Source organism: Anser brachyrhynchus (genome assembly GCF_964034855.1).
Source record: "Anser brachyrhynchus genome assembly, chromosome: 4".
In the NCBI taxonomy this organism is placed as follows: domain Eukaryota; kingdom Metazoa; phylum Chordata; class Aves; order Anseriformes; family Anatidae; genus Anser; species Anser brachyrhynchus.
In genome coordinates, this window is record NC_137698.1 from 6,023,802 (window position 1) to 6,050,552 (window position 26,751).

The 26,751-nt window shown below is 50.4% G+C and overlaps 1 protein-coding gene and 1 long non-coding RNA gene across 11 annotated transcripts in view; one reads left to right on the plus strand and one right to left on the minus strand.

Moving 5' to 3' along the window:
* The window catches only part of CXXC4 (CXXC finger protein 4), a 94,802-nt gene that overhangs the window by 33,823 nt on the left and 34,228 nt on the right, over positions 1-26,751 (plus strand). For 5 of the 10 annotated variants that reach the window (XR_013950682.1, XR_013950683.1, XR_013950684.1 and 2 more), the window contains exon 3: positions 2,238-3,447. Coding sequence is in view for 7 of the 10 variants with exons in the window: in XM_080590686.1 (XP_080446812.1) it covers positions 2,238-3,447 (1,210 nt within the window). In the remaining 3 variants the exon portion in view is untranslated. Of the gene's footprint in view, positions 1-172; positions 250-1,377; positions 1,777-2,237; positions 25,593-26,751 lie in introns of those variants that run through there. The other 5 variants (XM_080590688.1, XM_080590687.1, XM_080590685.1 and 2 more) reach the window with 4 other exon arrangements.
* LOC308194594 lies at positions 44-3,146 on the minus strand. The gene is made up of 3 exons (XR_013950689.1): positions 3,006-3,146; positions 1,258-1,371; positions 44-215 (listed from the first exon to the last, which is right to left on the minus strand). It is a non-coding gene; the product is annotated as an uncharacterized lncRNA (long non-coding RNA).

Genomic DNA, 26,751 nt, shown 5'->3' on the forward strand with positions numbered 1-26,751 from the left:
GGCGGAGCGGCGGATTTATTTATTTCCCCCCCCCCACCACCACCACCCCCTTGCACCCCTCCCCGCCGCCCCTCGCAGTTTGTTTACAAGTAGCAAAGTTGTAATTGAGGAGCTGCCAAGGCACATCTGGAGATTTTCCTCTTCTTCTCCTTCTTCTTCTTCTTTGTGTTAGGGACTGATGTGCAACTAATTAAAGGCAGGCAGGCTGGTAGCGTCTGCAAATTCAAGCCCCCCCAAATAAAGAGCCTGGTAAGTGACTGGTTTGATTTTTTTTTTCCTTTCTCCCTCCCCCCTTCTCCGTATTTTTTTAGGGGGTGGGTTATCTTTTATTATTATTTTTTTTTTGGGGGGGAAGGGTTTTTTTGTTTTCTCTCCCTTTTTTTTTTAAAATTTATTTTGTTTTGTTCTCGTCCTCTGGGATCGCAAAAGTAGATTAATGCTAGGCTGGGGCAATAAAAGGCGCCGCGATATTAATATATTAATTAATCTGCACCCGCCCCTCCTCCTGAATGCTAAATATGACCTTTGATCTCTCTGTCTTCGGCAGACCAGACATGCAATATTGCACATGTACGGTCACATTTGGCTGAAGCGGGAGCGGAATGGAGAAGCCGGGGCAGCGATTGCCATTTCTTTAGCTCGCCGAGGGCTGCGGTGCCGGGGGGGGAGCGGGGTCCCCGCGGCCGGGGGCACCCCCCTTGTGCCGGGAGGGGGCGGCCAGGGGGGGAACGGGGCAGGAGAAGGCGTGCGGCCCCCGGCCTCGGCAATCAAAGGCGTTCAGCCTTTCGATCCTCGCCCGATGCGATGCGCGGGTTCCCTTCCCAGAACTAGTTGGAGTGAGGAGTTGGCACCGAGGCCGTGCGGCTAGGGTTTTTTTTTTTTTTTATTCCCCCCCTTGCTGGAAACGGGGGGATAGAGAGGGGTGGGGGGCGTTTTGCCGGACACGCCGACCCTCGGCTGCTCGCCGCAAGAACCGCAGCTCGCCGGGGCAGCCTTTGTACGGCCGCCAGACCTCGGGGGAGGGAGCGATCGTCTCGCTTCTCCCCTGCCGGGGTGTGCCGGGGGGGCTCCCAGCCGGCCGGGGCTGAGGTTTCTCGCCCCTTCCCCCGGCCTTCGCTCACCCGGAGCCCCCCCGGCGGTGCGCGGCAGCGGGGGAAGATGAAGTTTGTGCGCTCGGGAGGTCGGGCTCCGAACGGTTCATTAATCTAATTATGATCGTAATTACCGTAATTGATAACCGTTTTGAACCGAACGTACCGGCGTCTGGGAACGAGACGCGGCCCCATTAGCGGCCCTGAAGCGAGCGCTTCCGATCGATCGCCGTCCATCGGAAAAGATGCTAGAAATGCCTAAACTGTTCAGGTAAAGCATCTGGAAAACAAAGAGCCAGTGTTCCTCAACCGAGGGCTTTTTAAGTTCCGGGGATGTTTCGCCTCACTTCTCGCAGGCTGCCATAATCCGCCTTGCTCCCGGCTGACCCCCCCCCCGCCGGCCAGCGGCGGCCTTGCGGGGGGGGGAGGCGGGGGGGACGGCCCCCTCGCCCCCTCCTAAACTTTGCCAAAATCGCCGGGGATCGGCAGCCCTTGCCCGGCAGGGAAAGCGCCGACCCCTGCCGGCTCATCCCCGCCTGCGCGCCCGGCGCAGCCCCCCCGGGGCCCGCAGTGCCTGCGGCAGGGGCTGCCCGGCCCCCCCCCGGCGGGGAGCTGGGGGAGAACCCTCCGGCTTGTGCACAGCTGCAGGCGCCGAGATCACACGCTGTGAAATTGCCTGGCTTAAGTAGTATTATTACTATATATATATATATTTTTCTTTTTTCTTTTTTTCTTTCCCAAACCCAGCCGCTTTCCCCGCACCCCCCCCCCCCCCCGGCGGGGAGGGAGCGACCTGCCCCCCCGGAGCCAGCTGTGCCGGCAGGCAGCTAATGACCGCCGGGCGCAGAAGGACACCGTGGCAGCTGGCGGCTCCCTCCCCCTTCCTCCTCCTTGTGCCTTTTTATTTTATTTTTTTCCCTTTTTTTTTCTCTCTCCCCCCCCCCCCCCCCCCCCATGGTAGGTGGGCAGCCCCCCTGCCCCACGGCGGACTTTTGCGGGACTTGTCCCGCTCGCAGCAACCCGGCCCGGAGCGGGTTGGGTCTGGGGGTGAACCTGGGGGCGAAGCCGGGGGGTGAGGCTGGGGATGAAGCCGGGGGTCCCGGCGCCTCCCGCCCCCCCTCTGGGAACCGACTTTGTGTGTTTCAGCTGCGGCGGCTCCCGTGAGGATGCAGCGGGCGCGGCTGCCCGGCCGCTCGGCGTCGGCGGGGACGCGCCCTGCGGAGGACTGAGCCCCCCGGCCCCCCTGCCCGCGGCCACCATGAACACCAACGTGTGCGTGGAGAGCGGCCCCAACCCCGAGGCGCCGGGGCTGCCCAAGGACAGCCACCTGCCCGAGGGGGCCCTCAACAGCCTTGTGGATTACAACTCGGAGATGGAGAGGTACCGCTCCTTCGCCACCTTCTACAAGACCAACGGCGGCGCCTTCCCGCAGGCGGCCAAGATCGCCCGCATCACCACCCCCATCTTCCCCAGCGCCGCCGCCGCCGCCGCCGCCCGCATCGGCATGTCCCCCTGGAACTGCGACACCGCCACGGCCGCCGCCGCCACCGCCATGCTCTGGGGCAGCGGCGGCGGCGGCGGCGGCGGCGCGGCGAGGAAGCCTTCCTCCTCCTCCTCCTCCTCCTCCTCCTCCTCCTCCTCCTCGTCCGCCGCCGCCGCCGCCGCGGCCGCCGCCGCCGCCGCCTCGTCGCTGCACGCCGGCAGGGGCAGCATGCACCACCGGAGCGACTCGCAGCGGCTGGGCAAGCCCGGCTGCGCCCCCGGCGAGCAGCCGGCGCTGCCCATGGCCAACAACAACTTCCTCTCCAGCCTGGCCCCCGAGCACTGCCGGCCGCTGGCGGGCGAGTGCATGAACAAGCTCAAGTGCGGCGCGGCCGAAGCCGACATCATGAACCTCCCCGAGCGCGTCGGCACCTTCTCGGCCATCCCGGCGCTGGGCGGCCTCTCGCTGCCGCCGGGGGTCATCGTCATGACGGCCCTGCACTCCCCCGCCGCGGCCTCGGCCGCCGTCACAGACAGCGCCTTCCAGATCGCCAACCTGGCGGACTGCCCGCAGAGCCACGCCTCGGCCGCCCCCGCCTCCGCCCTGGGCGCCGCCGCCGGGGCGGGGGGCGGCGGAGGCGGCGGCGGAGGCGGCGGCGGCGGCGGCGGAGGGGGGACCGGCGGCGGCGGGGCCGGGGCCGGGTCGGGGAACCCCGCCAAGAAGAAGCGGAAACGCTGCGGGGTGTGCGTGCCCTGCAAGCGGCTCATCAACTGTGGAGTCTGCAGCAGTTGCAGGAACCGCAAAACGGGACACCAGATCTGCAAGTTTAGGAAATGTGAAGAGCTTAAGAAAAAACCTGGCACTTCGCTAGAGGTCAGAGGAGATGATTTCTTTTTCCCCAGCCTCCCGCCGTCCCTCCTCAACCCCCTGCCCCCGCCCCTGCAGTGCTTCTTGTCTAGCTTCAAGATGCAGCACCCCTTTTCCGAGGCCTCCTTCAGGCTCTGAGGGCCCCCCCCGGCCCCGCCGAGCCCCGCGGAGCCCGGCGCCCCCCCGCGCCGCCCGGCCCCGGCCCCGCTCCCGGCCCCGCTCCCCGCAGCGGGCCCGAGCCGGAGAGCCGGAGGCGGCTCCGTGCCTCCCTCCCCGCCGCACGGGGACACCGCTCGCCTGGCCCGCCCGCCGCCCGTGCTCCGAGACCGGTGGCTATCTCTGGGTTCTCTCTGGGTTTTCCTCTCTCTCTCCTTTCGGTTTGTGCCGAGCCGTTTTGCTTTGCTTTGCCTTTTCGTTGGTGGGTTTTCTTTCTCTGGTGGTGGTGGTTTGGGGTGGTGGGGAGAAGGGTGGCCGGGTGTGAAGTACAACGGGGGGAAAAACGTAGCGCAGGCTTCTGGCCGGACTGCACCCACGTCTCTTTACGCCGTGCCCTCGGACCTGACGATGTGTTATTGAATGCTCCCCGGCCGTACAGACAGGCTTTCAAGGTTGCTAGGCGTGCCGCAGACAGGCAGATTCGACGGCGCAGAAATTTCGGTGAACGTACCCGAGCCCAACAGACAATGGAAGGCAAAGTACCCCGCTGCACATAAAACGGCTGGTGGTTGATGTCGTTAGGCAAAGGAAACAAGCGAGGGGAGAGACTAGTAATCATACTTAATCCCTTGTCATTATTAAAATTATAGTGTCGCTGGCGAGGCGCACGTATCAGATGTGTCTGGAGGTGTCGAGGATGATGGATTTAGTACAGAGGAGCAGTGCACACGAGGTGGCATCAAGATTTGTAGTCACAGAAATTAGCAACCAAGTGAGAAATCGCAACTTCCCCTGTTCCCGTGCGCGCGGGGCGGCCGGTGCCCCGGTCATTGCTCGCAGGAGCAGAGGTGGGATGAGGGCCCCGGGGGGGAGCAGCAGTGAGAGCCCACCCATCCGACCCGCGCTAAATACACGCAGAGAGTGGCACCGGGCGCTGGGATGAAGGCAACGCTGGGGTTGTGAGTGACGTTTGGCCGATAGCGTTAACTCTTTGGTAGCCGGCCTCATCAAAATAACCGATGAATTTCCTCCTTGCAAGAGCGGCCTCTCCTTGCTGGAAGTTTGCTCTGTAGCTCTGCATCCTCTTGGCTGGTTTTGTGCGTGTGTGAGGGCCCGGCATCACTGACCTCCAGCCCAGTACGGACTCTCCAGGTGCTGGAGACTAGATGGGGTTAGCAACCCTTGGTTTATCTCAATTGCACACACAGCGTGGTTGCTTTCGTAGAAAGTTTGCAAAGAAGATGCATAGTACCCCGGTCTCCTCCCGATGGACTATCGTACCGAGCGCAGCCCAAACGGGACTTCTCTGGCGAGCGATGTGGAGAAGCCCCGCGGCGCCCAGCCGTGCACGAGGGCCTCTCGTCAGGCTCGCCAGCCTGGGTGCTGCTGGGGCTTAACGGGCGTGATAAATGGCAGCTTCTGATGGCTTATCGATTTGTGCAGAAAGTGAGCTATCTCTGGGAGAAGCGCATTTGCACGCTATCAGATCTTCCGATGGGCTTGCGTGCGTCTCGGCGTGCATCTCCAGAACTTCCTCGCTCCTGACAGAGGTGTTTGGCAGCCCTAAAAGCCGCTCAGGCATGTTATGAGAATGCCGCCCATTAAAATTGTTTAACCACTGCGACTAGTAAAAACCGTGGTTTTATTAGCCACTTGTGTACTCTCATAACCACCTGCCTTCGCGTCTTCTCTTTGCTTTCTCTCCCCCCCCGTTTGCGCTCTGTCAGACGGATAAACACACAGAAGCTCCTCCGCTGCTGGGCCGGGACGCGGAGGACGCGGCTCTTGGTTCCCACCTGTGGAGGAGTCATCAGGGCCTCGGCCTGCTGCAGGCCGTGGCTGGCCACAAAGCGTGTCACGGGACGTGGCTCACCGCCTCACAGAAACATCCATAGGCGAGGAGTTCCATAACAGAGCAACTTTCCCTTTTGGTTGTTTCTCTTACTTCTGCTTCTGTCTTTCCTCTAATCGAGTAACGACGCGTGGCAGCACGACTGCGAAGGCCGCGTGTGGCAGTGCGGCGCTGGCCTTGTGGCAGCCAGCAGGCTGTGGGTCAGGGAGCAGCAGGGCCAACAGGGCCAAGCCAAGGCAGTGGCCGTGGTGGGTCAGGGAGTGCTCCCCTACTGCGTGGGCATCTCGGGTTTGTTCATCCTGCGGCCCTGGGGAGCCGGCGTGTCTGCTCCAGTGATCCCTTGTCATCTGCAAAGGCACGGTCCCGAGGGAATGCAGCGAGGATCGAGGAAGGGGTCACCGTGGGTGGTGTGTTCGTAGGACGTGAGAATTGCGCTCAACGTCGGCTGCGAGTCATGGAGAGGGTTCAAATCAGGGGCGGAACTGTGCTCAAAAACGAAATAAACGGAAAACAAGAATAATAACAATAAACAGCAAACTGATTGATCCCACTGCAAGCATTTCTCTCTTTTTTCCTTTAAATCTGTTCTTCTGCTGGTGCAATGAGGGCGTACGATAAAATTCTCAAGGTTACTACACCAAGTGTAAGACAGATTCACGTTAATACGTTCCAGTCCCCGACCCTTACATTTTTAATGGAGTGCTTCCCTCCCAGCATTTTTTTTAAACACCAGAACTACTTTTTCCTATTTTTCTTGTACAATTTTCACCCTCAAAGTGTCCCAATGCTCTAGTATTTTACATAGAATGTTATTATTACTAGGAAATTTTATGTATGGTAATAATAAATCTCTAAAACTAAGATTGACGTCACGTTGCACGCTGCCTACTTGTGTATGTATATTCTGTCTTCATGCAGATTTACAGTTGGTTTAAAGAGGCATAATCTTTATTTACCCGTGGAGACTACTTATTTTCCTCTGATGGGCGTACGCGTCTGTAACTTCTGCAGCAGGTTAGGAAGATCAGGAGCCGGATGTGACTCTCTTTGAAGGAAACCACCCTGACTCAGGTGGCCCACTCCTCATTTTCATTAGCGTGATAGCAAAAGCAGGCAGAGGGGCTGACTCACGGCGGCAGGGTCTGCACGGTTCAGCCCAGATGTGAAATGTCCTCTGGTGCTTGGGCGTGCTGTCGTACTGGTCCGTGCCGCTTGCTTTGTTTGTATCAGCCTCACCAGTTAGTAATGTGCGCTATTAAACGTTTGCGTACTGACCTGAAATACCAGCCCCCACACACCGACCTGAAATACCAGCCTCCAGATCCCACCGAGGCACCTCACCGAGTCGCATTTCAAGGGAATTTGGGATCCTTCCCTGGGGGTAGGGTCACGGTGGTTGGTTTCCACAGGAGCGGCACCCAACCCCGGCCATCTTACCACCACGCGGCCTGGTCGCGGGGCAGCGAGGCCAGGGTTGGGTGGGCAGCCACAGGGCTCTGTGGCTAGGCGTCAGTTTTTTGGGGCCTTGGAAGAAGCGATTTCCCCCCACTAAACATGCTTTCTGTGCTGAGTTTTCCATTCGACCTCTGGGGATCCCCAGGGATGACTCCATGACACAAGGCCTCTCGCTGCCACCCCCGGCACAGGCCAGGGCGGCTGCAGGTGTCACCGTGGCTCACCATGTCCTGACCTCTGCCACTTGGAGCACTCGTTGAAGCTGTTTGACCTTCTGCTGTGGGACCACATCTCGCAAGGCTTCACGCTGCAGTCAGTGGGAGACGTGTGACTGAGGGCAGCCTTGAGGGCCCTGCAGAGTTGAGCTTTTGGTCTGCCTACGGCTCTGGCAGATTAGCGAGCGTGAAAAACCTAGCGCAAGGGATATCCTCTGAAATGGAGACGGATGTAGCCCGTTTTACTGCTTCATGTTTTGTTGTTTCCCCCTTCTTCATGTGATGCTTGCAGAGCAAAGGAACTGCCCCAACCACGTGACGATAGCTGTGTTCAATCCAGAATGCACCTCGTGGAAACTGCTGTTTGATACAGTGCAATAGCACCTGTGTTTTGTAAAAGGGGGACAAAAGTCACATTTTTTTGTTCCAAATGAAGTCCCTCCCACCTAAGGAAATCTCTTAGTGCTGGGATCTGGTACTGAACTGAACAGAAATTTAATTAATTCAGCAAAAATTGTAGGCCAGTCAAGGGTTGAACAGCCTCTTTCATACAAACACTGCTTTCTACGTGCATTGGAAATTGCTTGCTTTAAATCATTGAACTGTGATTGTTTGCCAGGGAAATTGTCCATATGGTAAGGGAGGTTAACTGGTTATGGCAGTTCTGTGCTTTGACTGCACTGAAAAGTTCTTTGCACGTTTTTCTCCATACCAATACAGGCTGTGCAGTGGGGTTCCAGGATGCTGCGCCAAACTTCGTTCTTTGCCCAGTGTTGTCACTGATACATTTGTCTTATTTTTCAGTCGACATAATGAAATCGATGCGCATTGTTTAGGGTGGACAAGTGGCATGTGTCATGAGAAATATGAATGAAAGCAGAGCTTTTTCTAGAGCAGCAATAAGCATAATGGGCTCTTCTTTCCTTTCCCTTTCCCTTTCCCTTTCCCTTTCCCTTTCCCTTTCCCTTTCCCTTTCCCTTTCCCTTTCCCTTTCCCTTTCCCTTTCCCTTTCCCTTTCCCTTTCCCTTTCCCTTTCCCTTTCCCTTTCCCTTTCCCTTTCCCTTTCCCTTTCCCTTTCCCTTTCCCTTTCCCTTTCCCATTCCCTTCTCCTTCTCCTTCTCCTTCTCCTTCTCCTTCTCCTTCTCCTTCTCCTTCTCCTTCTCCTTCTCCTTCTCCTTCTCCTTCTCCTTCTCCTTCTCCTTCTCCTTCTCCTTCTCCTTCTCCTTCTCCTTCTCCTTCTCCTTCTCCTTCTCCTCATTTCTCCTTCTCCTTCTCCTTCTCCTTCTCCTTCTCCTTCTCCTTCTCCTTCTCCTTCTCCTTCTCCTTCTCCTTCTCCTTCTCCTTTCTTTCTGTCCATCTTTCTGTCTTATCTAAGTCTCTTCGGAATTTTTATTTCAATCTGAGGAGCACAGAAGCCAGTATGACTTGGACCCCTATGTCAGCTACAGCACTTTTGTAAACTCTTACCAATGCTGTTTGTACCACGTGCTGTGGGCTGTGTACCCCATGCCTTATTCAAGTGAGGAGACTCATTTAAGCCAGTAGATGCTTGAACACCGTGTTGGATACTGCTCATTCAGGGTGGGTAACCATATAGCGGCAGTTCAGAGCAACAGTCCCAATTTTTGTTTGCCTGTGCATGTGTGTTGACGTTACTGCTTTGTTGGGCCACTTTCCATGCAGGTCTGTTTGCTAGGTTGACACCTAACACCATTACTGAAGTCAGGGAAGACTTAGCTTGACTGGGGAACGAATTAGGATGTCAGAAAATGATCCCTTTTGAATAGCAACATCTTGGTACTACATTTTTGTTTCATTTGAACTCTAGGCAGTTCAATAAAAGATAGATACTAATTTCAGTACTCTGTGTCATGCACTTGATGCCTAGCAGTGGCTGAGAACAAGTGCTTTCCAAATAGCCTAAAATTTTTTATCAGCTGCTAGTTTTCCAGCTCTACCCGTGCATGTGTTTTAAGAGTTCAGCTGGTAAATAAGATATTTCTAAGCAGGCAAACCTAGAGTGTACACCCTGAAGCCTCACCAAATACTGCCTAATCCTTTTGATCACTGTTTGCGATGGGAAGCAGCTGCCGATTGTGCAGGGAAAGGCTTAGGATAAGCTTTCGGGTGTACCCAAGTGAGTTAGGAGGAATGAGAAAGTAACTCGTGTCCCTGTAAGGAAGTCCCTGGGACTTGGCCTCTGTTGCTAACAATTCCCAAGTCACCTACTATGTGCTTAAAAACTGCCAGCAGATACCTTGCTTTCTGAGGTGTACCACCATCCGAAGAAAGCATTTCTTTACTTCTGTAGTGTCTGTATTTTTTTAAAGCTCATCTGCTCTGAATGATCATACTGAACCACATCTTGAAGCATGCTGTTTGGCTTGACGCTCTTTGCTGTTTGGGAGCCCAGCCTGCTGTGTCTCTTTTCTCTTCTTTTGGGTACACTTATTGTTTTCCACAGTCATATCACGTTCAATCACATGCAGACACCTGTCCTGAAATTGAATTACTCTGTGGCGTAATCTAGAGTCATCCCCCATTTCAGCATCCCTTGCTTGCTGTTCTTTGTTGAGTTATGTTGCACCATACTTCAGATGCGACAGCCATTTAATAATATTGAAGCCTTAGCTCTGCAGGGGCTAAAAAGATCCCAGCAGGCTTGTTAACTTCTACTCTCAGACATTATGGGAAATATTTTCTCCTCCCTGGAACTCCTAGGCATCCTCTTAATTAAGACCATAAAAATCCATAGCCAGGTATGCGTTAAGCCTATTGAATTTTTTTGCAGTTTTCCAGAGTCTCTTCGTACTTAACCAGATACCACACTGCCGAGTGAAATACGAGAACTTAAAAGGAATAAAAGCAGCCTGGGTCATGCTGGATACTGCGTTCTGAGCGGGCAGCAAACTCATCAAATGCCTTTTCCCTAGGCACCATAGAGTTTTATTCTTTCCTCTGCTCTACATAGTGTATTTCCTCATTTCAGTCTCACAAGAGAGGGCCATTTTAAAAGGTAGCTCCTCTCCTGTCTCAGGACAGTGTTCTTTTCACTTCCAGGCTGTCTTGGCTGTGGTCTCTGTTGTATTTCTGCATAGGATCATTATTAGCTGGTGTCAGGCTTCATTTGACTAAGAGCTAATAATGGATTATTCAGTGGTTTAGAAAGTGGAGAAGCAGCATTAGAATTTGAGGTAGAGGGAAGATCTTAATAAACACTGGAAAGTTATGGGAAGTCCTACAGAGTTCAGGATGGAGATCACTGAATACAGTAGGTGAGGAGGAAAGAGCAGCCGCAGAGTGCTCGAGCAGAGATGGAACCAAGAGCAGCTCAGGGCTGGAAATAATGAACAAAGCCTCAACAAGAGGGTGCTGCTCCTCAGCTGGAGCCGTTCAGGCACTGTGGGGCAGGTGGACAGAGTACCAGAGGTGGTCTGCTGCAACACGGCGGCGCTGAAAATGGTGGTGAGACCTCCTGTGGTGTGAAGAAAGCAGACTACAGCTGCTGCGGTGAGCAGGAGGTTTGCCGTTAGTCATGCCGGCACGGCAGCTGAAGAGCTCACTGGTAGTTGTCTTCCCACAACTTCTCCAAGGGAAGGCCAAGGCTTTGCACAGCAGAAGGGGATCCTAAAGAGGGTGAGCAGGGCTTTCCACGTGCTGTCATTGATACGGAAGTTTTTTTCATTCGTTTTCATTCTTTTTTCTGAATTGAGTAGAATTTACGGAGAGAATCTGGGTGCTGGGTGAGCATGTGGTATGGGAGGAGTTGTGTGATCCGAACAAGTTGTTCCAGAGACAAGGAAGTGATGAAGGCAAACGTACAGACAAGCTGACGAATGTGAAAGAGGGAGGCAACGCTAGCAGCGAAGGGCTGAAAATGATGATTTGTTGCATGAGAACTGCTTGGGCTTAGAGGCTTCTTAGGTGTCATGTACTGCATGTCCAAGGGAAGCTGGAGTACGCCAACAGTGTGCCAATCTGCACTACGTCACACAAAGAATTTGCTCCATCAACACAAGAGAAATACCCCGTATGTTTTTGAGTAACATCCGTCCCTCTGCGTGTCCTGGCTGCTGGTGGGGACGCAGACATTGTGTGTGGGAGGGAGCTGAAGCGCATAGAAGATACAGGGAGGGCAAAGCGTGATTATTGCAGTGCCATTAAAGAGATCAGAAGTGGAGAAGGAGCATCAGGGAGCAGATTCTGTTACGTGTGCAATCTCCAAAATGAGTGGTATCCGTCAAACAGAGGCTGTTTGGCTACAGAGCAAGCAAAAGAGGAGAAAATATATTTGGAAGGGTCATGGGTCTGCGTAGCTGGCCACCAGGGAGTGGGTGGGAGCGGACTTGGTGGCACGAGCTTGGTAATGACATAAAAGCTGTTCTCTCTAAATCACGAGCGTTTCTCAGTCCCAGGAGGCGGCAATCACCGTTGGCTGTTTGCTTGAAAGCTGATGTAAAATAAATTGCAGGTCAAAGTCCAGCAGAGTTGACGGTGTCATGAAAATAATCACCGAGATGAATCTTAATTGTCACCCTTGAAAATTTCAGAAGACATACCAGGGAATTAATGGGACTCAGAGCGAGCCATACACAGCCTCATAAAGCTCTTCCCTCTGGTTGGGAGCTGTGGTGACATGCTGCACAGGAGTTTGTCTTGCTGCTGCTCTCCTTCAGTCTGGCAAGACAACCCGTGGTGCTCACGGGCTGCAAGAAGCGAACCGGCACCTGCAGCAAGTCTCAGGCGTCGGCTGGAAATACCTCCCAGCCCAGGTAGCTTACTGAATGCAGCCTCTGAGTACATGTTTTCTTCTTTTTTTTCTTCTTTCCCTTTTTTTTTTTTTTCTTCTCTTAAGGATTTGCAGAGAAACAAGCAAGCGGAGGCCAAGCATTTAATGGATATATTTTTCACTGGCTCTTTTATCAACAGCGTATGAGAAATCCCGAAGGACAGAAGCAGTTAGCTAACCAATGAGGCATCGTAGCCAGCGCTAGGCTCTGTGCAGGAGAAAAAGATGCCGAAGGCAGAGCAGCTCTAGGGGAAAGAGATTTAAGTGTAGGTTTGGCGCCGAGAAACATGCCTCCCCTCTGTTTGGAGACCAGTCTGTATGAGATTGCCATAGCCCGCAGCAGCCGTTTTGCGGATGATAGAGTTGTCAGACTGCGTGCGAAGGCTCCTACCACTGGGTGAGGGACCAGCGGGGATTTCTCATTAATGGAGTGAATGTTAACAAGGATAATTCTGGTTTGTGAGCCTGCGTGTGCAGGGTGGATCAGTGATAGGGGCTGATGGATGGTCTTTGTGGGGATTTGATCAGGGAGAAGGTGGATGGCAGTGCGTCTGACACTTTTCTAGCTGATTGTCTCTGACCGAGGAGAGTCTGCGTAAGTCACCAGCCAGGTCCTAGGTGAAAGCAGGAGCTGAGCAGTGGTCTGGATGTTTAATTTTTAGTGTTCTTTTGCATTGTAGTGCCTTGGGTTTTATGTTGCATGATGGTAACAAACTGGTGTCCAAGAATTTCTCTACAAAACTTTCCTCAGTAAGAGAGCTTTCTGCTTTCTGCTAACATGTTGGGCTATTTGATGCTAATCCCCACCGTCAGGACGAGCTCACCAAGTGACAGCTCTTCTGACCTGCTTAGCATCAGCCCTGGCTCTGGAGTAATGCTGCATTACAGCTTGCATGTGCCCCGACCTGTCCCCGTGGGGATTTTGGTGCGGATTGCAGAGCGTGTGAGAGGTTTTGCTGGTGTGGCCAGTCCTGGCATTGGTGCCGCCGCTAACACTGCTTGGGACAGAGATGTTTTCCTTCGGCAGGATTAGGCTGGATTCCTTATGGCTTCTGATCTGTGTTTGCCATCTGTTTTCCCCAACGGTGTTATACTTTTCTTTTTTCCAGATCAAAAAAGTGAAATTGTTTACCCATTCCTCGAATATAATCTCATATATAAAGTGAAAAAAGTTAATATATAAAATAAACTCTGCTGTGTGCTGCATGTAAATGAGAGATGCGTTTGCTCATTCTTTCTCCTGTGGAGAAACCCATTGCTCCTCCGGCTCACCCTCCTGACTGAGCTGGGGAGCTGCTGCCGATGCTGAGCCCGAGCACAGGATCTGGCCCCGTAGCAGTGGGACTTCAGCTCCCCGGTGGCCATGGGCACGCATCTAGCTAGCCCCACGGGAGCCTCTGGAGCTGGTGATCTCTGAGGAGGCAGTTGGGGAGGAGCTGGGTTTCTAAAACATGGTCCCAGACTGCTTACCGTGTCCCATCTAGCGGGGCTTTTCGCGTTGTGCAGCTGGTGGCAGAGAAAGCCGAATGAGTTTCCTAACCTGGAATGTGCTAAATCTGGTTTGTGTCAAGTACGACGCAGGAGATACGCAGTGTGAGTGGAAAAATAGCTGCCGGCAAGCGGATTCATGTCCTCTCAGAGCAAATAAAACCCACTTTTAAAATAAATGTTAAATCTTGCCTTTGGTTTGAAGGGAGCCAGGCCCGCAGCTCAGGTATGGTGAGAGGTATTTTTAGCTTGGGCTGCAGAAACATGCTCACTGCTGGCTTCATGACCCTATCTCTATCCATCGAGGCCACTGATCTGCTGGCTGCTCAGAGAGGGCTGTTACCTCCCAAAAACGTGGCTATGGGGAGCAGATCTTGGCTGGGGACAGTGTCTGCTCACCAGGCTGTGCCATTTCCTTCTGCCCGCCTTCCAGTGGGGACGAGGCGGGGGATGTGCACGCCAGCCTTTTGCCCCTGAGCCTCCTTGCCTGGAGGAAAACATTCAAGGAGACTGTGTGGGCTGGATGCGAGCGCCGGGAGGTTTTCCCCACAGCCACCGCTGTAGGTGATGTATATTTATGAGAGGAACAAAGCAGGCCGCGGACGCTGTGGAAGGCTGCGCTCCTCTGCAGGTGGCTCTGTATTTCGGCATGTCAGGAGGCCCGGAGCCGCCATTTGGTGTGGGCCGGCGGTGGCGGTACTCACACGGTGCGCCCTGCGGTACAGCTGCTGGCTGTCCACAGAGAGCTGCAAGGAAAAGAATAGGAAACGGGAGCAGTTTGGGGATGGAAAGGGAGTTTTGGAGCACCTGGATTTGCACCAGAATCTGCTTCTGTATGAGCTAGGCTGTGCGTTTATTCAACGCCATTTCCAGCATGGGGGAGCTGGCAGCCACGTCAGCTAGTGGCGCAGACATGGGGTGGAGGAAAGGCCAGTCTGCTGGCTCACCGGGGTTTAGCTCACTGTTCTGGCTCTCCGCTCCTCTCAGGCAGTTGTGGGCGTTAGGCTCTGTAGTCCGCATTCACAAATGTATTAGGAATGTATGCAGTCACTGGTTTATGACCAGTGGTGGTCAATGTTTGCTCTTGGGCTGCTGATCGATCCAGATTGCATCTTGTGCAAGGACCACGACTTCCCACTTGAACCCGTTAGCCGTCATGTAGCACTGGATTTCTCTGTCACTGATTTGTTATGTATATGCATTCATGTGTGTATATGTATACGCATATATAAAAAAACAACTTACTGGTCCAAATTTCATGCTGTACATCCTGTGGCCTACGTGCCTTCCTTCCCCCCGCTTGTGGAAGGGATTGCAAGCAGGGATTGTCCTCCACGCTGAGACACTCATGTAGGGTTTGTAAGGTCGACCTTTGTAAGGTCATTTTTCCCTATGTGGCCAGCACCAGTCCTGCGTGGTGCTTTGGGAAATACAGGAAAATCCACCAGTTTCTTTTGTGTTGCCATTGGAATTTGGGATGCAGTAAGGACAAAGATCCCCCAGTGCTACCTATTTCTTTTGTGTAGGTCTTTGTAAAGACAGTCAGGTGGCCCATATCTTGAAAATACCTCAGCTGCAATACACTTCCCAAAGGGTCTGTGTTGAGCTGGATCATTTCAGCCAGGACTCATGAAGAGGAATGAGGAGTGCCACATCTGCCAAATAATTTGCTGTAGCCAGCGTGTGAGTTTGCTTCTGTGAGATGAGGGTTTTTGCTCTTGGATCAAACATCAAAGGGGTCTTACATAATGCAACATCTTTTAACATTGGTAAGGTATTAGGCCATAATCATGTAGTGCTCTGATGTATTTTATTATTCTATTTTATTTCTGAATGCGGCTCACCTCTACCCAAGAGATTCCGTAGCCCTACAGAAAATAATGATAAAGGCGATAAAGTTCTCTTTCTATGCAGCTGTGGATTTGGGTGCACCCCAAGCAACAGCATCCTTAGCAGGGGTGGCTAGCTGTCCTGATTCCTCATCTACCTACCAAATCTTTCTGGTGGCTGTGAGGCTCGTGAGCAACTCCAGCAGATTGTGTAGGCATGAGATTGCGAAGGCTGGGGCTGGGACTGAGCTGGGCAAGCGAGTGGGCCTCCTGTTGCCAGCGTGGTGGCCCTGTGGGGTTCACTGGGTTATTGGTCACTGCAGGTGTGGGAGGCATTGTTCTTTAATGAACACTTGTGCTGTAAAAATGAAGAGCTCAGCTGTCGAAATGAGCCTCTGGTAATGGATGTGTGTATATGATTTTTCCACTGCTGCTTAATTGAAGGGATTTTCCCTGTTCTGTTGGTTCTGGTTGCCTTTTTCACCTCCTCATGAAATCCCAAAATGTAACACTCTCTGTTATCTATCGAAGTATACTTTTTCAAGGAGACAATTAAAATTTAAGATTTCAGACATTTGAGTTGCTCCTTCCCCTTCTGCAGCAAACGTCTGTGAATGCTGCTGAGAGGAGAGTGCAATAGCAAGTTTTAAGCAAGAAAGTCATTTGGCACCGGGCTTGCGCAGGGATAAATTCTCCATCCCGCCGCGCTTTACAGCATTACAGGTTTCTGAGCATCCTCCTGGGAGCCAGGCTGCCGTTTGTCAGCATTTGCACCAGCGCGAGCAGCGACGGCTGCCTTCAACAATGCTGATCAGCTCCTGTCCTGCTCCTCGCCCGCCTCCCCGACGTGCGGGGGAATCTGTCTTCCCCGTCACTCAGGATAATGACGCCCCGCTGGCAGCGCGCGGGGCCGGCAGCACGCTGTAATCTCCTTGAGAGCTTCATTCCCCAGCTGGGACTCCCGAATTTAAGCATGCAGGCGGTAGATGGTGGCTGCACTTGAGCCTGGCTGTTGGTGTGCCGAGCTGCTGAACGGGCTGAAGGGGCTTTTTTTTTTTTGGTCTGGAAATAACCTTGGCTTTTGCAGGGGCAAAATCTAAGGGTTTCACCTCGTAAATCGGGTTTGCTTTAATTTGAGCCACCTATCCCATTTTCGAAAGCTTTCTTGTTTAAGCGTGGATTAATAATTCATTCCCAAATAGGGGGTTAGCGCAATGGATATTTCATTGTAAATGCGTATCTGTAATTAGAACTCGGCGTGCGGATGCAAAATTCCTTATCTTGTAGTTTTTCAAAAGCACACATCTTAAACCACAGCCTTGCCCTTCAAAAATATTATTCCGTGTATTTAAAGGTCTGAATGACCTTTTAATCAGACATTGCACCTTTCCTTCCAGCTGATATGACAACGTCTGACAGTAACTTGACCTGATGCTGCAAGGAAATAAATAAAGGCCATCTCAGTTGCTACGCCTTTAAATCTGTCTAGCTAGCTGCGGTTTTGTGTTTAGGTAGATGGACCCACGGAGGAGTATTACGTTTAGTTTTCAGGCGAAGACAATATATTGAGTTTAATACATTTGCATGTCTGGCTGCTCTTTCGAGATCAATTTAGGCGTGTGATTGCTTCCTACCACTCTGAAGTCGAGCCTCTCCTGCAGCCGACCTCCTTATGAATTATGAATCCGCATCCCTCGCTGGAGCTCAGCAGCCATCTTACAGCCCACACCGACCCGCGGGGACAGCCGTGCCGTGCCAGCGCCTGTCCTCGGTGTGCCTGGGGAGCTTGCTCGTGCTGCTTCCTCACCACCGCGCTGGACGCAGCAGGGGCTGGCAGAGGTGGATGCTGGCGCAAAGAAAACTCCAACCGTTTGGGGTGGTTGTATCAGTGAACCAGCCCGTTGTCTGTGAGAGATAATTTTCAGGTGATTTATGAAACCCCAGCACCTGAGGAGAGGGATCGGGCATTGGGCCCAGGTCGGGCTTCTGGTGGCGCGGCAGAAGTGCTTTTGTCTCCCTTATGTCCGTGGGCACGCAGGATGAATGTAGCAGTAACACAGAGTCTGCTCCCCTTTCAGACAACCTGCTATTTATACCCACCACCAGCAAAATCAGCGAGTATTTGTGTATGGTTTCCCAGGGTTTTGCTTTTAGGACAATCTCTGATGCTGCTGCTCGTGGGCAGTTCTGAATGAGCCAGGCTGGCTGATCCGGCGTCAGCTCAGGGCTGGCTCCAGCTCCGTCCCTGGTCAGTAGCTCTGGAGGAGAGACGTGGGTCTGTATGCATGGGCTTGGAGGGCACTGTCATCATCTTTTGACTCTGAAGGAGACTGAGGGCAGGAAGGACCTCGCAGACACTGCCCTTGCAGGCTCAGCACTTCTGTCTCTGATGTATGTTATACTTTGAAGCTGTGAAAGGAATTTGCTTGTGCTCAGGTGCCTATGGAGGCACCCAAATGCAGGCGGACACCATTTTGGGGGAAGGCAGCCAGGGGAAGGAGGAAGGGGAGTGGCCGTGAAGGCAGGCCATTTCAGCGTGAGGCCAGGGGCCCGGACGCGTGTCAAAGCGGGCAGGTGGGCAGCCTGCTCAGCCCCCTGGGTCCGTCGGGAGTTTCCCTCACTCTTACCGAGTCGAGGACACGCTTTGGCACTTTCTGCCCTACAACCGAAACACAGAGTGAGGGGCCCAGCCTGAGGATGAGCTGCTCCTGGAGCACAGCGTGCTCTCTGGACAGGGCAACGCCTCCCTTACTCCCCTGTCCTAAGAAGTGCTCGTGCCACAGCGTGTGCCCGGCCTAAAACCCACCCGCCTGCAGCCATGCATCCCCTATGCCGGGACGCAGCCAGGCACCGTGGCGAAGTTGTGTGGTTGTTCCAAAAGCACTGTCTGCTTTCCAGGAGATGTTTTTGATAACAATGTTTGCGTTCCCATGAATACCTTGCTTGACTAACTAAGGAGACCGCATGTTAGGTGTGTTATATGCTACCTCACACGTGTCACGTATGACCCTAAAATGGCATGTGCGTGTGTTTCTATGAATTGTCAAGCTGTGTGAGGCATCGTGCTGTTCCTAGATAACTGAAAGTATGCCTGAAATGTAAAGGGAAAGAACAAGTAGAAGAAATCGAGTGTTGTAATGCCGCAAAAGAAAGCTTAACTTGTTTTCTTGCTTTTTTTTTAGAGAACACCTGTTCCCAGCGCTGAAGCATTCCGATGGTTCTTTTAAGCAGTAGTGTATCTTATTTTCAAGGCAGTCCGAAGTGAATGGCAAGCTAAAGTCTTGTTTTAAGAAACTGCTTAGTCCACCATTGAAGAATATACTCAGATACTATTTTCATTTCTGTATAGGGGTTTCCTCAAAAGCAAAAGACAAAAATCTGGGAGCCTGGGGAATTGGCTGGCTTATTCACATTCAGTACACTGATTCTTTCTTTGATGTAACTTAGCTATACTAGTGAAGTTGTTGTCTATTTTTAAAGTGGCTGTAAAAAAAAAAAAAAAAAGTTTGGGTAAACCCCTGCTATAAAGTCATGTATCTTTGAAAAGTAACATATCTATACTTCATTTTCAAATATATGTGTTTCAGTACTGTAAACTGTACAGATAGCTGCTTGTATTTTGTGTGTTTAGACACAAGGAGACAATCATGTCTGAGCATCTATGGAGATTAACGGTTTGTACACAACAGTGTGGTTCTGCGAGTTAAATCCGGAGCAATAAATCCTGGCTTTAAATATTATTTTGCTAGTTGTTTAGCAGCAGCAGCAACAGCAGCACTGTTTTACCATGCATCCTTCGATAGAGACTTGATGCCAAGTTTTCCAAGATAAAAAGATTGTGACACATCTAGCAATTACCTTCTGTCATGGTGTTGTAAGAAGGGAAGACATACAATTTAAGATTACTCTTTCAAGCACTATATTAGAGTAGCGGTTTATGCACTTGCATTGCTTCCAAAGGAGCTTTACAGAGGGGTCTCCCTCCAAAAATGCTGTATGGTGTTTGACCCACTTTTCACTGCGCTCCATGGTGGATTGCCCAGCCTAGGTGGACATCCAACACCAGTCGTCTGTGTAAAGTTTGTTCTAGAATGCAAAACAAAGTGAGTACGAGCCCTTAGAATAAACGATGACTCGGCCAAATTACCCTCCATCTATGGGTTCTTATGTAAAATTTTCAGTCAATGGGGAAAATGTTTCATAAAGTTGAATGCAATATTTTTGGTACAAGTGGAGCTCTCCACAGTTGATCTTTGATCATTGGACCGGTTCGGGTGTCACTTGCAGTTCTGTTCATTTGAGAGCCTGGATGTTTTTGTGGTATAAAAATTAACTTTTTTTTTTTCTTTTAAATTTACAAAAAGCAAAGACCGCTTCTCCACACACATTCCTCAGTCCGCTGATCTTAGCTTTGCTGAACCACCAGTCCCTTAGGCCCCCAGCAGAACAGTCTGCCATTCTTCTTCCTACTCTAGCGTCGTCTGCCCTCTGGGAAGGCAGCGCACGGAGGGCTGTACCTCATGTGTTGTGAAAGATAAGGAGGATACTGAACTTAGGGATACCTAATACCAGTTGATCAACACTTTTTATTGCTTGGCTTCGTCACACCGCTCATGAGTGAAAAGGCCGTCCCGTCAAAGTAAGCGAATGCTGTTGTGCCACATACTTGATAGATTTATCATTTTGTACAAGACAGGACTACCAGTAGTTTCACAGAACAGGTGCTGGGCATGGAAACAATTGGCCAATGACAACACAGCCCATCCAAATCTCCTCTCGTTTCAGCACTTTCTCCGTTATTTGCTCAATGCTTCAGCCCTTGGCCCCTGGTCACCCTCATGTGGTGGAGCATGTGGGGTGGTGGGGAGCACCGCGGTGTGGGACCTGCATAGGAGGGGGGACGCCGGCTTTGTCAGGGGAGGGAGCTCTCGGGACTGGTGGCTCTTGGGACCATTCAGGAGAGCCAAGGTCCTCCAGGAGAAGCCTCCTGAGGTCTCGTGTGTCAGCAGGGCCGGGCCGGGCAGGGCAGGGGTGGTCCACGGTACCTGGAGGAGCGTGGGCGGGCTGGGCTCACCGGACGTGGGGTCGATGCACATGTCTACGTCATTGCATTGTGCGATGTCATGCCATGGCTTCAGAAACGGGAGCGTCATGCTCAAAATGCTTCTGTCACGGTGCCACTCGTAGAGTTTGTGAGAGGCCATCAGTCGCATAACCACACAGTAAGCTTTACGTCTGTTCCTACGGCAGCTGTGTACGGATTTCTTTTGTGTTTGAGACGTTTTGGTTAGGGCCTCTGTTGCTGACCACTAGACCAATATGAGCTCTGTAAGATCTTCTCTACCGAAACGCTGATTGACTCATCAACCGAAGCCTTATTTGCACATCTGGCTGGTAAGCTTGCCTTGCTTTTAGGAAAATTGTGATTGCTCTTACAGAAGTAGAGACAAAATTAAGTTCAGGCTACATTAGGTGTACAAAGAATATTCATAGCAATGTACTTACTGTCTAATACCCTAATGTTGCATGTCTTGATGTGCTTTCTTTTTTTTTGTTTTGTCATTTTGTTTTTAAAAACTGATGGATCTGTATATTGTAATCGTGGTGTTTTACATGTCAATTCAAAATTGTTAAAAACAAAAACAACAAGCAAACCTGTTAATTATTGAAAATGAACAAGAGTTGATTTTTCTTTGATTTTCCCGCGTGGTTTTCATTTCGGATGTTGTTCCTTTACACCATCACATTTTTAGATTTGGGTAAAACAATATCTATGTGATGTAGTGCACATAGAGCATTTTGGTTAGTGATGTTCAAAGAAGGAAATCCTTTTTCTGGCCTTCCTTCTCCCCCATTATATACATATTTGTAAATCAGATTTTTTTTTTCAAGTACTAATGATCAAATTTGTGCTTTTCACAAAGACCGAAAACATTTTCCAGTATGAAAATTTGTATTCCTCTTTCATTTGCACGACGCAAAAAAGAGTTAAAAAAAAAAAAAAGGCAGAACACAATTTTGCAGTCTTTTAGGTGTGAACATTAAGGCTAATGGAAGCATTGTTGGCATACCCCAGATAAACGTGAAGGAAAAATGGCAAGGCTGAAAGGGAGGCACATGTACCCGTTCTGTGAATTAATAACAGACCCTCCATAAGGGGGCAAATGCTCCCTTTCGTGCAGAACCCCTGGTATGTAAGTCATGGAATTAATGTTAAAGAATACCAAGTTTTTAAATGGGCTATATCTGTAATCAAATAATGAAGAAAGAAAGTGGTTAAATGAACATACCATTCAGGGTCGAATACACTCAGCAAAAAGCAGTAGTGGGTCTTTGATCATGGTTAGATGCATAGTGATATCAAACAGTGGGTTCTCATGTAACAGCTAAATGTTTCAGATTTTGTTTTTATTAAATTTGGCAGTTTCACGCTGAGCTCTACTGTATTCTTAGTGAATAAAAGACAGCTCCTATGTTAGAAAGTACTCAATTTCCACAATTGCAGGGAACTATAGGGGTTTTTTTTCAGAAACACGGGCCGCAGAAATGTACTCCTTTCACAGTGTTCTCCTATTTCTGAACTGTGCAGTTATCTATTAAATTTTCTAATAGATATTTGTGTAAGGTGTATGTATGCTTGTGCAATTATGGAAAAAAAACAGTTTTGGAAAACAGTGTATTTATGAAAAAAAAAATAATCACTTATGGGGCATGTACAAAACTGTATAAAAACATTCAATTTGCCCAGTAAAGTTGTTTTTGTGATATTTCTGTGTTGTTGAATAAAGGACTTTAGTATTCAAAATATCTCTCTTTTTCCATAAACAGGTTTTGTTTGTGGGATCTTAAACGGTGAAAACTTCTTTTAAAAAAAGAATCCTCAAAATGAGCCAGAGGGTCCAAAAGCTGACCCCAATCACATGTTTGGGAATGAATGCTTATGAAGTGATGGTACAATAGCTACACAACTAATTCCTTCTCAATTGGCAGTCGATGGAAACCCCGTGAGTTGTATACCTGCAGGTAATGTTGTGCTCTGAGTTGCTTAAGGTAGCAGAAAAAAAAAACATACCGCCTTTGTAAAACTAGGAACGTGACGTTGAGATTTAGAGGCTATGAAAAGGTTAGTGAAGTTAGAACTAAGATGGATTGCAGAACAGCCTTCAGCCCTTCGGTGCAGGCCTCTGTTGTACAGGGAAGGTGGACTAGTGAGGGTGACGCGATCACTTAGCAGTTACCGTTGTAGGGAAGAGCGTACAATGGTGAAACCTCATCCCTAACTCTTGCAGCAGAACGTAGTCCTGAGCGTGGGTTATCACGTCACTCTTGGAGCATTTGGGATTACGAGCATGGTTTGTGAATGATGGCTGTATCTTACTCTTTGTTTTACTGCTTCTCAGTTCAAATTTCTGCTCTTTGCCTGCCTCGTAAGCTACTCCTAGGAAAGGAATCCGTTTCCTGTTTCCATTTTATTTCCCCGTGCTACAGACAGGTATTAAAACAACACCAGATAGGTGGGAAGGCACGCGAGTGTGCGGGCGACACATCACCTGATTGTCGTGAAATTTGGCATGTCGTTGCTCCGTGAATGTGCCTTGCATGAACGTAACGTCAGCTCGTGTGTGCCAGCGCGGGACTATGAGAGGGTGTGAAAGACGAGGTAGGTCCTTCGGGCCGCCAGGTTCCTTCGATCCCAGCTGACTTTCTGGGGAGCAAGGGTGTATCCTTTTGTTTTCTTAAGAAAGCAACAAAACCAAAAGGAACAGGGGTGGATTTTTCACTGATTCTGTCTTCCTTCTTCGAAGCCCGTAAGGATATATGCTCTTGTGAGACCTAGACCGCTCATTAGACAATGCCAAGAGTGAGCCTTGAGTTCTGTTTGAAGAGGAGGAAAAGGGCTGCCAAGTTGCTCAGGCACAATTCAGTGATCTCTCTGGATTAGATACAGAATTCACAGGGAGGAAATGTGCTAATTTTGTGAGATGGTCGATTTGGAAGCAGGAAGAGGTCTCCGAGTTCCTATTCCTTTAATGCTTTCTCTTTCAACTATTTTTCCCCTTGAGTATTGTTTTATACCAGTCTGAATGAAAAACGTCCCTCAGCTCCAGAGAAATACTCACCCCAGATATGAACCCTGCAGTTTAAAACTACCTTTAGCTTTTTATAGCTTTTATTTTTTAATTAAAAAAAAAATCTAAAAAAGAAAAACCAATCCAAACAACAAGCAGGTAATTCTTCAAAGCCCAAACTGACAAACTCATTACTGAGACTATTAAGAGGAAGGAAAATATCCTTTTGCGTGGAAGCTCAATTCTTCTAGGCTGTGCTGGACTCAATTTGTTTTTGCCACTAGCCATTTCAGCTCTCCCTGATATTTCTCCAAGGAACAAGTCTGAAATTATGAATGGTCTAGCGGTACAAAGCAACGTGCCTTCTGGGAGGCCCTAGTCCTCCTCGGATTCCCATGGGCTTTGCTAGATAACTTGTGAAATTGGAAGAAATTGCAGAGGTGGCTTTGTTATAAGTTCTACCTTAGTTTGATGCTAGGATCTGCTTGGTCACCAGTGTGCAGTGAGCATGGGTAGATGGCCCTAAAAGTCTATGAAAATAAGAAGCGCGTCTTGTCGGTAGAATATACAATGAAATTTGAGACCACCAGCCCTATCTGAGGAAAGAAAGGTGACGTTCAGCATCACACAGATATCAGGATCTGCCCCCACCCTGGCCTTGCTTCTCTTTGCCGTTTGGTATTCAGGATGGACACGGTTTTTGGGGTAGCTGGGTTCTTCGGAAAGGCGGTTTTGCCTAACATAACAAGAGTAAAGGAAATGTGTGTAGCAAGTGGTAATCTTGTAAGACAAGTCATCTAGGCTGCCTGAATAAGCTGTAATGCTCAGAAAGTAAGCGCCTCCATTATTCTTTGAAGTTTTCAAACTATATTAAGGTGTTTTCATGTTATTTTTAATATAATAAGCAAGAATAATTTGTAATGCTGCTGCCCATTCCCTGAAAAATGGGTTTTAGACTTGAATCCTAATGGCTTAATTTCCCAACAAACTTTGAAGATACTTCTGAGTAGACTAAGAAGTCTAAATCTGAGTGCCCTGTAAGGGAAGCTCTTGTGGTTGGGGATTCATTGGTCTGTGTAAGCCACCTCTGACATGCTGAGTGAAGGATCTGTGCTAGAAAGTAATTCATCAGCATCCTTGTAGAAAGATCTTCAGGTGCCGCCACGTCAATCAGAGCCCAGACTCAGAGTGGTTTCCCCCAGCTCAGTTTATAATATATATAAGCATCCGCTATCTGAGAACACCTTTCTTCCCTTACTCCTTTACATCTGCCCTCATCACAGAGTTAATAATGCTCGCCATCTGCACTTCTTTAGGAAAAAAAAAAAAAGAAGAAACACAGATCTTGTGTGCTAGATGTTTTCCTTTGGAAAGAGAGAGAAGAGCTAGCCCAGGTCAGAAACTCCTGTTTCTGTCCCAAATCTCCTAGCACGGGTGCTCTCTGCATCACTTGTAGCTTCTGAGCAAAGTCCAAACCTCAGCTTGGCAATCAGACACAACCCCAAAGAAGACCAGCACTGGGGTGACCAGGGCACAGTGAGATGTCCCCACCACCGCCTCCTTGGTGCACACCGCACACACAGAGACGGTGGTGCCGGGCGCCCGGTGCTCCTTCCCCTCCCACATCTCCATGAGTTTGGGGCTGGTTTGCTGTGTCAAGCAGGAGGTGGGAGGACCTCCCCAGATCTGGTGAGCAGAGAGGACGTTGGAGGGCTCGTAAGGGGAAAGAAGGTTTGCATGTCAAGATAGTGACTAGAATAGCTCGGTCCGTGTGGCTTGTAGGAACCTCTGATTTCTAGCTGGGAGCGTCTGAGGCCACCAGGCTCTATGAGAAGTAGCTGATCTGTGGAGTGGACTTCGTCTCTTTTGTGCCTACGTTTTAGTACTCGTGCCTAGAGATGGATAGTTAATTTGCCCGGCTGCTGTGTTGACTGAGGATGTGTGGTTTAATACAGAACTACGGCTTTCAACCCGTTCTGGGAGAATTAGTGGGTAAATAACCTTGTCTAAAGAAATCTGCCACCCAGATTAGGAACTGTGAATCTAATTATTGCTTTCTGATATTCTGCTCTGACTTGTTTTGCCTTTTTATCCTGACTGTTTGCATTCCTAGAACTGATTTGCCTTTTTTGATGCAATGCCATGTGACCTGCTGATTAATTTTTGTGAACAATCATAAACTCCAAGCTATGGCTGACTTGCTATCTTTTTATGCTATGCTCCATAAACATTCATTCATTTCTTATGATTACTGTGTGGAAACAGACTTTTACAGGCTAATAAACTTGGATTTGAACTGGATGAAGAGTTTCCTTGTGTCAATTCTTTTGTGTGTATAAGAAAAAAAGAATAAATAAAAAAAAAAAAAGAGGAATGGACACATGAAGGTGCAGACGTTGACTTGACTTAACCAGGTCTCTGTAGTTATCCCCGCAGATGCTCTCAGTAGTAAACCTGGAAATACCAGTGGCAACACCTCGAGGTCATTTCAGTCGCGGTAAGAAAAGCTCTCCCTTTAAACCAAACCCAAACTTCCAGGGCTCAGGGCTGGCAGAGAGGGGGAAGGGAAACGGGGGCTTTTCTTTAATTGCTGACTGCCGTGTCTCCTCTCCCGTAGACCTGCTTTCTTCACCACGCTGACACGCGCGGCGCAGCCTCCAGCTGAGACCAATTAGGCAGCGCGTTCGCCTCTGCTGCGCCTTGCTTACCCGAGCCGGGCGATGCTCGCTGCCGCTCACGTGTCGGCGCAGGGGGTCCGGGGCTGCGTCCTGCCCTGCCCTCGGGGTCCAATGCCCCAGCCAGCAATGCCTGGTGAACGTCTAGGAAGCAGAAGTAAGATGAATTCTCACGTTGTAGCTGTTTGTGGCATCCCTCAAGAGGCGTGTGAGCTGACAGCGGTTGGCAACCTGCATGGGGTGGGATGGGGTTTCTGCAGGGAGAGGCAGCCAGGCTGGAAGTAGGCTGGCCTGATGCCTGCACACAACTACAGACCATCCTCCGATGTAAAGGAGCCGGCATCCCCTTCGCATGCCAACCTGATGCGTGTTACAAGCATTAGGCACAAAAATCGCATTATTGCGACAGCTCACTGCAGGCCCGGGGTGTGGCTGTGATCTCGATCTTGCCAAAGGAATTGGATAGCAGAAGGCGGACGAGTGCTTCACCTCGGATGTGAGCAGGGAGAGCAAGGGCAGCTGAGCTGAGCAGCCGAATTAGACGGGACCCGTCCCCGTAGGTGCAGAGCCGGCACAGCCATCCTGGGCAGGCACCATTCGGAGGCGCCGCCGGGCCCCGGCGTTCATTTGCTGCTGCTGCTGGAAAGGGCGACTTGGGCTTGCTTTGTGAGATGGGGATGATGCCAAGGCAGTCTCACCACAGAGGCGAAGCACGAGCAGGATTATTACCTAATTGTGTTTTTTTTTTTTCCTGTTGCAACCCAGCACGTCTTACTCCAATA